Source organism: Copadichromis virginalis, linkage group LG7 (genome assembly GCF_057382275.1).
Source record: "Copadichromis virginalis isolate Kocher_CV1m ecotype Utaka linkage group LG7, C_Virginalis_male_GT1.1, whole genome shotgun sequence".
In the NCBI taxonomy this organism is placed as follows: domain Eukaryota; kingdom Metazoa; phylum Chordata; class Actinopteri; order Cichliformes; family Cichlidae; genus Copadichromis; species Copadichromis virginalis.
Window position 1 is genome coordinate 51,146,790 of NC_140624.1, and position 12,823 is coordinate 51,159,612.

General features: G+C 44.0%; 2 protein-coding genes across 2 annotated transcripts; both read left to right on the forward strand.

The window, feature by feature from the left end:
• LOC146706045 (urea transporter 1-like) lies at positions 1–1,412 on the forward strand. Its single transcript, XM_085461031.1, has 5 exons — positions 1–9; positions 488–625; positions 833–952; positions 990–1,022; positions 1,116–1,412. The coding sequence occupies exons 1-5, from the start codon at positions 1–3 to the stop codon at positions 1,410–1,412; spliced, it is 597 nt and encodes a 198-aa protein (XP_085317157.1).
• A 7,422-nt stretch (positions 1,413–8,834) lies between these two features.
• On the forward strand, positions 8,835–12,605 carry LOC146706046 (dnaJ homolog subfamily B member 5). The gene is made up of 4 exons (XM_085464035.1): positions 8,835–9,063; positions 9,618–9,876; positions 10,222–10,754; positions 11,666–12,605. Exons 1-4 carry the CDS (start codon positions 8,956–8,958, stop codon positions 11,897–11,899), a joined length of 1,134 nt encoding a protein of 377 aa, XP_085320161.1. The 5' UTR covers positions 8,835–8,955; the 3' UTR covers positions 11,900–12,605.
• Positions 12,606–12,823: the final 218 nt, after the last annotated feature.

Below are 12,823 nucleotides of genomic sequence, written 5' to 3' on the forward strand. Positions count from 1 at the left end.
ATGTGTTTGGTGAGCGCCTGACTTTTGCATAGAACTACCACGCTGTTGCCTTTCTGTTTGTTCTTTTCAAAAGCTGTGAAAGCGCAATATCCAGCAGGGAATCTGCTCATCTGGCTCTCTTTGATTGGACATTTGCCCCATAAATAATAACAAATATAATGTCACCCTGTAGCGATTCCAAGTTTCCTCTTAATTCATTTCCTGCCCAGTAGTTGTCAGTGCTTTGCCCTCAGTTGCTAACAAATGAGATCCTTCCATCTAATTTTGTGGATGTGGCTGCACATTGCAGCTACATGAGCTACTCACACAGATAATCTTACAGAGTGCATAAGATATGCAAAAAAACCTCATGTTTCTGGTCCACTAGCTATGAATATCTAAATGGTGTTTTTTTTGTGTTTTTTTTTTTACATTTTTCTATCAGCGCCATTAAAAAAACAGTGCTAACTGTTTAAAATGTAAATAAACGGAGGCTGTCATTTTGCAGCTATTCTTGTCAGTGCCAGTTGGTGCTGGCCAGGTGTACGGCTGTGACAGTCCTTGGACAGGAGGTCTCATCCTTCTGTCCCTGCTGCTCTGCTTACCAGCTATTTGTTTTCATGCCACGTTTGGGCTCTGCTGCTGGCATGTTTGCTGCTGAAAGTCTCAAAACAATTTGCATAGAAATATGCATAATGTCTGAGCCTCAAGAATGACCTCTGGCTTCTTTAAATGGCACAGTGGAATGTTTTCTTAAATAATGCACACGTTCAGTTTTCAGATTCATGCAGTTGCTTGTTATTTGTGTAATACTTCACACAAATGGGGGGATTAAAGTGTTTTTCACTGATGTGTGGTGGATGGCTTGCTCTGGCCTGCTCCTCAAAGGGATATTTACACAAGGCTGTGGGGATGTAATAGTGCACTATCCTCCAGTGCCATTGGGGGTGTCTTCCTCTGGTTCTGCTGTTTGGTGAAACTCATAAACTTTTCTGCACACATACACACAGATGATTGCAGCAACCTCAAATCTGATGTCTGCAGTAGCTCAGAAACTTTCCTCCCAAGTCTGCAAACATCATTTCCACGTGCTCATCATGTGTCACGCTCTCCTCTCCTATGGCATCCCCTTTCAGCTTGCATTACCGGCCTGCACGTGGCCTTTCTGCCTGTCGACTCTCATCTCTCTCCTCATTTCCTCTGAGATTCCAGCAATCTGCAGACTGCCTCTGTCTGTGGTCTCCTACCCCGAGGTAAATCTCTGCTACCAGAGACAATTAAAGAAAGCTCAGCACAGTCAGCAGAAGAGCGGCCAAGAGGAGGCCCCGCTGAAGGAGAGGGAAGGACCAAGTGTCTATCTGGCTGCAGAGAAGAAGAATTTGTCCTTAACATTTACCTTTGTGAGCATTTATATTGTAGGAATGGAACGGTGATGGAATGGCTGGCGCCCCCCCCCCCCCCCACCGCCGCCCCCCCTTTACATAACTAAATTTGTTATATAATTTGGCATTGTGCATGGTGACAAATGATGAATTTCTAAACAGCAAATATTTTCTTCTTCAGTATTTATTCTGCCCTGAAGAGGGCAGTACATTCCAATAAAAGGGTGTAACAACAGTGGATGTAAATCTAATCATACTGAGAGAACAGGCTGAGCACGTGTGTGTGTGTGTGTGTGTGTGTGTGTGTGTGTGTGTGTGTGTGTGTGTGTGTGTGTGTGTGTGTGTGTGTGTGTGTGTGTGTGTGTGTGTTTTAGCTGTAGCATATTTTATTAAGCTTCACTTTGCAAACCACAACATTTGTCGTGCTGATTAGTTATGACTGCAGAGCAAAAAAATTAGGGGGGGCTGGGCAGTCTTTCCTCGACAGCACAGTAGTGGCTGTTGGTAGAGGATATGTAGGGAAAATGCAGAAGTGTTTTCAGCTGTGCAAAAAATGAGCTGCAGGGGAGATTTCATAACCCCCCCCAGCAGAGAAACAAAAATAAAAACACCTCCCTCACTGCCAGACATAATCCATCTCCGCCTTCTGTACTCCGCAATCTGTCTTAATGTTTTCTCTTATCATTTCCTCCCCATCTCTCTGATAAATTTTATAACCCGCTTTCTTACTTCTTCCCTTTCTGCCCTTTTCTCTCTTTTTGCTCATCTCTGTTCAGACATCATCTGTCCTCATCTAGCTTTCTGTCCTCCACCAAAATGATTTTTCTATCTGGGTCACGGTCTGTATCTTTGTGTGCATTTCTGCCTGTATCTTTCTGTGTCCTTATTGCCATCTGTCTGTCTCTATCTGCTGCACTTGAAGGCGGATGGCTATAGTCTAGCCAGAACGACACATACGAGCCAGTCACACACCCAGTGTGGGAGCTGCAGTCGGGGGGTAGGTGCGAGACGGGAGAAGGCGACAGAGTCGCAAATGAGAATGTCTCATTACTTTGCCTGGTGATAAAATATGGCTTGTTATGACTGTCTTTTTTTAAACTTAATATCTGATATGCATTCCCTAATTCTGCCCTCATTTGAACACAATACTCAAAAAGATCTCTGCTTAAACTCTTGGTGCATTACGTTACATAAGGAAACTTTCCCCAGCGGCCTGTAAGTACACCAGACCTCAGACAATAGATTTTTTTCGGTGGCCTTTTCAAGCAATGTCGATTCATCCGGTGACATTTGAAGGACAGGGCGGCGGTGTCATGATGTGAGATGAGGTTGGCGTCGCTTCCTCCCGTGTGCTCTCAGCAGTATGATTCACCTTTCTGCATCCCCTGCAGGCATCACCCAATACTCCCACAAAAATGAGACAGGGCTGAAGCATTAGCAAACAGTCGCCTGTATGAGTGCTGTGAAAAAAGAAAGAAAGAAAGAAATGAGTGAAAATAAAAAGTATTTGGCCACATCTCTCTCTACCAGCTGTCTACTATGCTGTCAGATAAGAATAGCATGTCTGGTACAGAAATGTAGGCCAAAGTCTTCCATAACTGTAGTTACATTATCCACTTGTACTTGTTTGGTACAAATACTGATGGTATCAGTTAAATATGCTGCATTTTTCCTGCTCTTTTAAGGGTGTTTTATTGAGCAGTGTTGCAGTTTCTTGATCTGCACGGCCTCGTTATATAATTATTAGCCTCTCTCTAAATAAGCTTGCATTCTTTATATACAGGAAAAGCTGTACAACTTTGAAAATAAAACTGCAGAAAATGCAGTTAAAGGTAAAAAAAATCTCGCACTCCATGGAGAAGATGCAACAGTATGTAAGCCACAGCTGTTAAATACATCAAGATGTACAACTAGAATATCACTCTTACGTGGGCAGGGCTCTAATAACATAGACTTTAAGTACAAGTCAATTGAATGAATAGAAAGGACACAACAGGAGGCTGAGCACACAAAATGGGGGGGGGGGGGGGGGGGGGGCAAAGTGGAGGTGGTGTGACTGCCAATCCAAACTGCCAGGGATCTGTTTGTGAAGTCCAATATCAGTTGTTTGGTTGCCTGCCCATCAGTTTGTGGTGTGTGTGTGTGTGTGTGGGGGGGGGTCGGCTCAGAGCTCAGTGGGTTCAGTGTCTGCTTTTGCTTCATCACCTTGTTTTGAACTGAAAGCATCATTATGAGTCGGCTGGTATTATGCTTTTGGAGGACAGAGTGTGTCTGCCATAAAGATGGTTTCTTAAGTAGTAGTGATTTACACCCACAACCCTCCTGTTCCTTTGCTCATTAGTGTCTAATCAGGCAAATCACATGGATTTGGGCTAGTCTGAACATTTTAGAAATTGCTAATCTCTTGTGATTTTTCCCTAACAAAGAATGGCCAAAAAAAAAAGAAAACATATCATGCATCAGTTCTCTGGGTGAAGATGTCTCCTTGATGCCAGAAATCAGAGAAGGGTGGGCAAGACTGCTTCAGACTGACAGCATAATAGACAGCTGGTAGAGCGAGAAGCGGCTAGGATCGATAGGAAGGCAACAACATGTTAAATAAGCGCTTGTGGTTCAGGTGACGGCAATGTAGTTGTGTGGAGGATTGTTATGACCCAAGTCATCATTGTGCGTACTCTGTCCGCTCCTCCACACCTGGGGGTGGCGTTGTTCATTGTTTCTGTTGTGTTTTGATTATGTAAGCTCCAGGCGACAGCTGACCATTGGTTGGAGACTGAATGGTACTCGCTATAAATTGGTACCTGTCAGCACTGGCTGGGCACTGCCTACTTCCTGTTTCCAACAAGGCTGGGCTGTGTGTATAATTGCATAGTGTTGTGTGACCGAGAGTTCTGTGTCTAGAACAGCTTGATCTTTTTATGCACCTGGTAGATGCAGGGGTGGGAAGTCTTTTTCTTTTAATACATTTTCTCTTGTTTAGGTTACGTTAGTTGTGTTCCCTTTACCTAATGTTTTGTTGGTTTTTCTGGATGTGCTCACCCTGACATTTTCTACCGCTATAGAAAAAAATAAACTATTGTGTTTGGGCCTGCAGACCTTGCTGTAGTACTGATCCTTCCTTGGAAAGAGGGAGCATAACAGGGACATTTTCCTGACTCACTGTGGGCAACAGATGACAATTTTTCAAACTTCACAGCCTGCATGAGTATTGTTGCTGATCATGTCCATCCCTTTATAACCTCAGCACAGTACACACATCTTCTGATGGATGCTTCTGGCAGAATAACACACCTAGTCATAAACTGGATTCTTGAACATAATAAGTTCACTGTATTCAAATTGCCTCCACCATCACCAGATCTCAATCTAACAGAGCACGTTTGGAGAATTTTGGAACATTTGCATCATCGACAAATCTGCAGAAAATGTGTGATGGTATAATGTTGAAGAGTGTTTCTGGCATATTGTTGAATCTGTGCCTCAAAGAATTAAAGTGGTGTACCTAATGAGGTTTGCAGTGAGCTTATGGAAGCTCATGAAGTAATAGTAATTGATAGTATGAAATAGGTAGTTTAACCACTGCTTTAGTCTACTCAGACATGTTATATATAATTTAAAGTTAACTTCATGTATTTGATTCCAAACAATAAAAAGTAGTACAGTATGTACTACTGCAGGGGGGGGGGGAGAAAAACAGCAGCCTGGACAAAGGAAGACGAGAGTGAACACTCAGTACAGCTACTACAAAACACGTGAACAACACCACAAAGAACACCAGGCTCCGTGTAAGCTGTCCGCCTTCTCACCACCTAACAGTAACAGTGTTACTGCTGCTTGGTTCTTTAATTAGCATTATTTTCTCCGAGACTGACAGGCACCTTTGAATGTGTCTCTGTGAGAGAGACACAGAGTGTGAATGTGCGACAAACAGGACCAAACACACTGACTGTTCCCGTGGGCAGGAGTTATGAATGCTGGCTGTTCTGATTCACTCTCTCCTGCTCAGTCTGTGAATAGTATGGATGAGCTGCTATCTGTTGCATGACACTCCTGGCTCAACATGTTCGAACCAAATTTGTCTGCTGCTTCCTGTGAGACGAAGGGAGAATCCTGAGGAAATTCCATCCTCCATTGGATGCCTGAAGCATCACGGAGGAGGAAGCACTGCCATGTATGTACGCTCTCTGTGACACCGACTCCATATCCATGAGTGCAGTCTGCTGTGTGTGTCGTAATCTCATAGTATGTGTAGTACGATCCCAAAATAGAAACGCTAATTTGTTTTTTCTTCAATGGGAGTAAAAAAAAAAAAAACTAAAAACAGATGACTTTCTGAATTTCATCAAAAGAGTGGCCTTTGTGTAGTAATCAGCACATGTCATCATGTGAATCATTCATCCAGGACCAGTAGAAGAGGGGCAGTCACTTCCTACCACAGATTTATGCTTAATGTAGTCATTACAACCAAAAATTTACTTCTAGGTGCTCAGTGGCACAGATACACAGAGAAAATGCCAGTGTGTCAGCCATAATGACATTTTTCAAAAGCAGCAGATTTGGCTACCTCTGATTCTGGATCATCCCAGCACCATTGTTTAGTTTAGTATCCACGTTTTGCCACGATGTAACACATATTCATCACAGCCTACTATTATTACTATTCTCTGACACTCAAATATGAGAACATGACCCGTTTGTCTGTTTGTTGGCAGTTACTAAATCCTCGTCTTATGCTATGTTCCATTTACATGCTTATTAGAAAGCCACATCCTTCACTCAGACTAACTCAGATAACATGCTGTAAAGATGCAAGACAAAAACTGAGGATTCGTGACTGTCAATCCAAACTGTCTCGAGTGTGTAACATGAGCCCAGACTGCCAAGTTGGACGGTTTCTCGGGGGGGGGGTAAGTGTTGTTTTCACTGTGTGTGAAGACTGAATGGGGGATGTGGAGGGGGGCTGCTGTGGAGATGGCACGCTTTGTGTTTTTATAGTTTTGGCGATTTTTTGCTTTAGTTTTTTTTTGGCTGTGAATGCAAACTGGTGAGGGTCCAGGCTGGCTTGAGATGGAGTCTTTGATGTACTTGAGAACCAGCCTGTCGACACATTTCACCAGAATGGAGTGTGCGCCGCGGGCTAGCAGCCCTTTAGACTCTGCAGGCTTTCAGAGACGATTGTTGGCAACACATTTAAGTGACAGCGATGTGTTGAAAATTTATGTAACACCAACAGCCAGCCAGGTTCAGGTAATATCTCAAATTTTCACAAGATATTTGAACACTTACAAGGGTTTTTTCTTTTTTAACACGTTCAGTTACATAACACTAAGCTGTCTTTTTCTTCTACAGCTGTTTGCTGCTAGCTGCCCAGTGCTTTACTTGCATAGGTTTGCATTTATTGACGACAGAATTATACACAACTGCACCTACTGTACGATCTTATCCGTTCAGTAAAGGCTACTAAAAACATCACAAGAGGGGGAATGGCATTGAAAGGAGGACAAATTGAAATCAATGGGAAAATCCAGCAACAGCAAACATGATGGTTAAAGTAAATTCCAAGGGGGAGAAAAGGATTTCAAAACCTTATTTTAATTTGAGTTATCTTAGATAATCACAATCACTGCTTAGATAAGTGCTTGGTGGTGTTATGAAGATGGCTATCTGCTGACAAGACTTACTTATAGAAGGATTTGGATACTATTCTGACCTTTTAATCAATCTCCATTAGCAGCTCTTTACAGTACAGAAAATCAGCTTTGGCTCTTGGTCACGTGAACATCTAAATGTGGTTTTCTTTTGAATTATGGTCAATATATAAAATATGAGGAGTTTGGGATGTGACAGAGTGCAATCCAACTCAATAACTCCAACTCACTGTGATACTGCCCCCAAAAATGATAATTTTGCATTCCGTCCTCTGCTGTTATACTACATTAGCTTGATAGCTAAGTCAGGTTTTAGACACTTAGAATTTATACTACCTTTTTCCTGCCGCCCGACTGTATTATAACAGTTTTTATTAACTGTCTGATGAAAGATTTGAATTACATGACATAACAGACGTCTGATTAAAACTACCGTGTAAAGCAGCAGTCTAGTTAGTACCCCTGTCATGTTAAACAATGGTTTTGTCACTCCTTCTTATTTTCTTATTCATCTCACAAGCCCTCACATTTCTCTTAAAAGGATAAAAGACTAAAATACCAAACTCTGTGTGAACCATCATCTCCAACCAACTACAGTTGTTCAGATGATGCATCACTGATCCCTACATATACACACACTATACCCATCTATGTATCCCTCCTCTTCCTCTTATCTAACCCTATCCCAGCTGCCATAGGGTGGAAGGCAGGGTACACCATGGACATGTAATCAATTTCTTGCAGGGCTAACACCGAGAGACAACAAGCATTCGCACTCACATTCACTGCTATGGCCAATGTAGAAGTACCAGTTAACCTACCCCCTCAAGCTGCATGTCTTTGGACAGTGAGAGGAAGCCTGATAGTCTCAACAAAGTCCAAAGAGTAAAAGTGGAATTTATGACAGACATCATGTGTCTAAAAACTGTTCATAACAAGGCGCTCCTTGAGGTGGTGCCATATTCGTTTCCTTTCAATACCTGGGACCACATCCTTATTATCCTCATCTAGATTTGACAGTCGTAGATAGAGAATCATGTACTATTATCTACATAACAAAATAGTCACAATACATTTTAACTGGAATACATTCCCCCTGCAACTGAATGAGCATTGCCTTACAGTATAAGGTGCACTGTGATGGCTCATAATGTGAATTTAAAAGCAATGATATATAAATATGATGTATACATATAATTATTTTGAATCGATCTGAATCAAACTAGGTGTGAAGGACACGCCCTTTTACCTGAGGGCATCTTGCCTAATATGGGTATTATGGCATTATTAATATGTACTTCAGAAATGGCTATTCCTAAATGATTCTGCATACCCACCAACATAAAGACGATTTAGTCATTTTTGTTCCTCCGATCCACTGAAAACATGTTTTTAATCTGTAAAAAGAACGACAAGGCGTGAGCTTAAATGCAAAAATGGCACTCGAGGACAGGGGCTCCATCACCCAGCAGGGTATGTTCTGTCTGGAGTTTGTCTGGGCAGACAGCACTTGTGAGTTCTTTTTCATAACTGTGCCTGTTCTGTCTGTGGAAGGAGAAAAAAAGAGGACTCGGTGTACCAAGTCGTGACTGCTCAAATCTGCCTTAAAGAACTCCGGAAACAAGTCTCAAGATGGAAAAGGGAAGCTGCAACATCCGCGTGATCATCGCCCGAGCGCCAATAGCTCTTCACCGAGAGCGCTGAGGACACCGGCATCCCCTGCCGCGCGTGAGGAAATGGGCGGGTCCGGGGAAAGCTCAGTCACACCGCGTGGGCGGATGGAGCGGCTAGTGGGAAAGGAGGGGGGAGCCGCCGCTCTGGTATTTAACGGAGAGCCGAGGAGAGCTCAGACAGCACGGAAAGCGAGCGGAGCAAGCGAGCGGAGCGATTTCAGCACCAGCCCCGAGGACAGCGACACACGTAGCACCACAGCTAAGTTTCCCATCATGGTTCTCATCTGGACCCAGTTCGGTATGAAGCACAAAAATGGCAATGTCAAGTGCAAAGTGCGAGTTATGCACAGGGGGGACAGCTCCGGCTCCTCGTCTTCAGCGGTAAGTTTCGCATTTTTCGCGGGGAAGTTTCTGGGGCTGTTTGTCTTTAGCATGTATGAAGTGTGTAAAGCTGCACGGTGCTGACAGTTCGTATGAACGACACCGTATAATTAAACAGTGTGTATAGAACTGGCACATTACTGTTGTACCGGATTCATTCATATGTAAGAATTGCCGGCTCGCTTTCAGCCAATCGCTGCAGAGTATCTCAGTCTCTTATATGACTTTCCCCCATCACGTTGTGCTGTGCATGAGCCTATGAAATTCATGGATATGTGACCGCACATGCAGCAGCACGGAGATAAGGGTGTTTTCCCACTGAGACTCTGTTAGAGGTGGGGGGATTTTCTGCATATTAATAGATATTCTGCAGCAGTTTTTTGGAAGATATCTTGAGCATCAGCTACTCTGTTTAACATTCTAGGTGATAGAGGTTTGAATTTGCATGCTTATTCGCCACTGCTTGGCAACACTTGGGATACAAGGTTGGCGCAAGCTGATGTTTAAAAGGTGAAGAAAGGTTTTTAATGTGACATTTTTGTGTGTTTTCGCAGGAAAGCACCAGGTCAGAGCAGGACGTGCCCTGTCTGCCCATCAAACCCGCAGGCAAAGACTTCTACAAAGTCCTGGGCGTCTCCCCTGAATCCAATGAAGATGAAATCAAGAAAGCCTACAGGAAAATGGCCCTCAAGTTCCACCCAGACAAGAACAGCGATGCTGACGCGGAGGACAGGTTCAAAGAGATCGCAGAGGCCTATGAGATCCTGACTGACCCCAAAAAGAGAAGCATATACGACCAGTTTGGAGAGGAAGGTGAGGAAGGGCGAGGATCTGAAATTGTGATTGCTAGCATTTTAAATAGCTTCACTAGTAACTGCCATCTGAGTGATTAGTGTAGCGTGGGCGATTAGATTAACTATTCATGTCATCATCAAATGCTAAATATTGATGTGTGATGACTCCCACTCCTATAAAACAAGCTCAACATGTGAAATGTGACAGCTGTGAAGCTGATTAGCTATTGAGGGAGAAACAGAAGAGTTTTCTTGGTCTCTACAACATTTTAGAAAAGGTGGCATGAAGAGAACTTAGGGAACATTAAATTAGGAGACGTTCTGCAGCAATATGACTTGAACCTGTTTTCTTTCCCCTTTTCAGGCCTTAAAAACGGAGGCAACATTTTCCGCAGCAATTTCCACGGCGACCCCCACTCCACCTTCTCCTCCTTCTTCAATGGCTCTGACCACTTCGACATCTTCTTTGGCAACGAAGAGGGCGACGACGACCTCTTCAACCCCTTCAGACGGTTCACCTTCAGCCACGTGAGCGGGTCTGCAGGCCCCGACGGTGGCCTGCGGAAAGGCCCGAGGCGCTTGCAGGGCGAAGTGGTGGTGCACGACCTGCTGGTGACCCTGGAGGAGGTGATGCAGGGCTGCACCAAGCATGTGAAGATTACCCGCAGCCGCCTCAACCCAGACGGCCGCACCTTGCGAACAGAAGAGAAGGTGTTGAATGTGGTGGTAAAGAAAGGCTGGAAATCGGGAACCAAGATCACCTTCCCCAGGGAGGGGGACGAGACCCCCAACAGCGCCCCCGCAGACATCACCTTCATTCTCAGGGACCAGGAGCATCCTCAGTACAAGAGAGAGGGCTCCAACCTCGTCTACACGGCCAAGATCACCCTTAAAGAGGTGAGTTTGGTGCATCACCATCAGATACATTATGAAACATATGAGTGGCCTATACTCAGATACAACCACTTACACCTACTCAGATAAAGGCTAAGATCTATGCACCACTTCTTGTCCTTTATATAACCATTGAGTAACGTTCTTTCTTAAATGCCAGAGAAAATCGATTCCTGAAAAAAACAGCAGTAATACATAAGATTGAAGGTCCAATCTCTGCCAAATGCAGGGAGGGAGGACAATATCTTTGATTGCAGTCTGAGGAACAGAACAGAGTGTTCTGTTATGGGCATCTGAACCCCTCAGCTTACAGCGGGCTGACAGACCCCCACAAACACAGAAACAGCAGTAAGCCTGCCAACGCCTCCGTTTACCTCATCAGCCCCTGCAGAGAGAGCGAGCAAGCAGGAGCTAAATTTAGCTCCCAATACTGACTGCCCCCACGAATTGCACTTCACCCTCCCTCACAACTACTATGCTGGCTGCAGACTTCTCTGCTTGTATAAGGCAGGCGCCTTTTTTTTTTTTTTTGGCTCACTCTGTCTCTGGCTCTCGCTTCCACCAGCCCACACACAGATTAGCAGGGTAGCAGTCACAGAGAATGACATTTCAAAGAGCTCCTCCATCTTCCTATGGCTCACTTCAGTCACTAAAACACTTAACGCCCACACTGAGCCAGTAAATGGAGCAGCGATTATAACATCTGTAACACCGGTCTGTTGCATAACGCAGGAAATAACACAGAGAATTGTTTCAGAAGGACAGACACCCCACATTTATCTCTTATGCAACTTGACACTTTTAGAGAAACTGGATTCCACTCGTAATTAGGCCACTCAAAAAAGAATTGTGAAACAGGTTAAGAGCTTCATGGGTCTGCAGGGCTAACTGTCTCTTTCTTCTCTTGTCTTCAGGCTCTCTGCGGCTGCACAGTAAACGTTCCAACGCTTGACAACCGGATGATGCCTCTGCCTTGCAGCGATGTCATCAAACCCGGTGCCGTCCGCCGGCTGAGGGGCGAAGGCCTTCCCCTGCTCAAAAGCCCATCCCAGCGAGGCGACTTGGTGGTTGAGTTCCAGGTGGCCTTCCCAGACAGAATCCCACCACAGTCCCGAGAGATCATCAAGCACAGCCTGGCACAGTGCTAGCCGGGTGACTCTTACCAGTTCTTACCAGTTCACAAACACAGCCTTGCCCGAGGTGCTATCACAACCAAATCACAACCTCTTATTGTGTTTGGAAGCGGCAAGCGGCGCATAAGCAAGTTGTAGATCACGTGCAACTTTTTGCGAGGAGATGACTTTCTGCGGGCGCTCGGCACGATGCACACCAACTTAGCAGTGCTGTGCGAGCAGTGAGTTGACAGCTGATTAATGGGGGTCTTTGGTATCTGAGGGCATCCATTGACTCGATAGCCTTTCTCTTGAATGAGTTAACTGTACTGTTATACTTGCAAACCTTTCGCAGGATATCAGTGTGCTATTCAAGTCTGTATAGACTTCCTTAAACCTCAATGGTAGAAACATGTAAGGGAAATAACACAACTTTAGTATTCTTATTATTATTACTTCTACTACTGTCATCATTATAGTTATATGGTGTTCATATGACTGATCTTTTGCATTGATTTATTACAATAGCAAACATACTTGTCTACAAAGATCTACTTTGTGTACAAAATGCTGAAACACTGTCTCTAAAAGAGATTCATCTGTCAAATGTTCTATTGAATGATTTGAAATGTCTGTATATAATCTGCGATGAGCCACCTGCTGATGTATTATTATTATTGTTATTATTACTTGATATAGAGATGTTTGGAAGCATGAAAAATAAAGAAAAAGAACAATTTGACTTCTGTTTCCGCCTCACTATTGGATAAAAGTTTATTATTTTCAAATCCTAAACTTACATAAGTGAACTCTCAGACATTTGCAGTCCACTAAATCACACTTCAGACCAGATTTGAAGTTGCTCAGCGATATAGCAGTCATCTTCTGCCATCTAGCGGCCAGTCCTAACATCATCCTGCACACAATAAGGCACACCTGTTGGTCTGTAATTTATGTGGC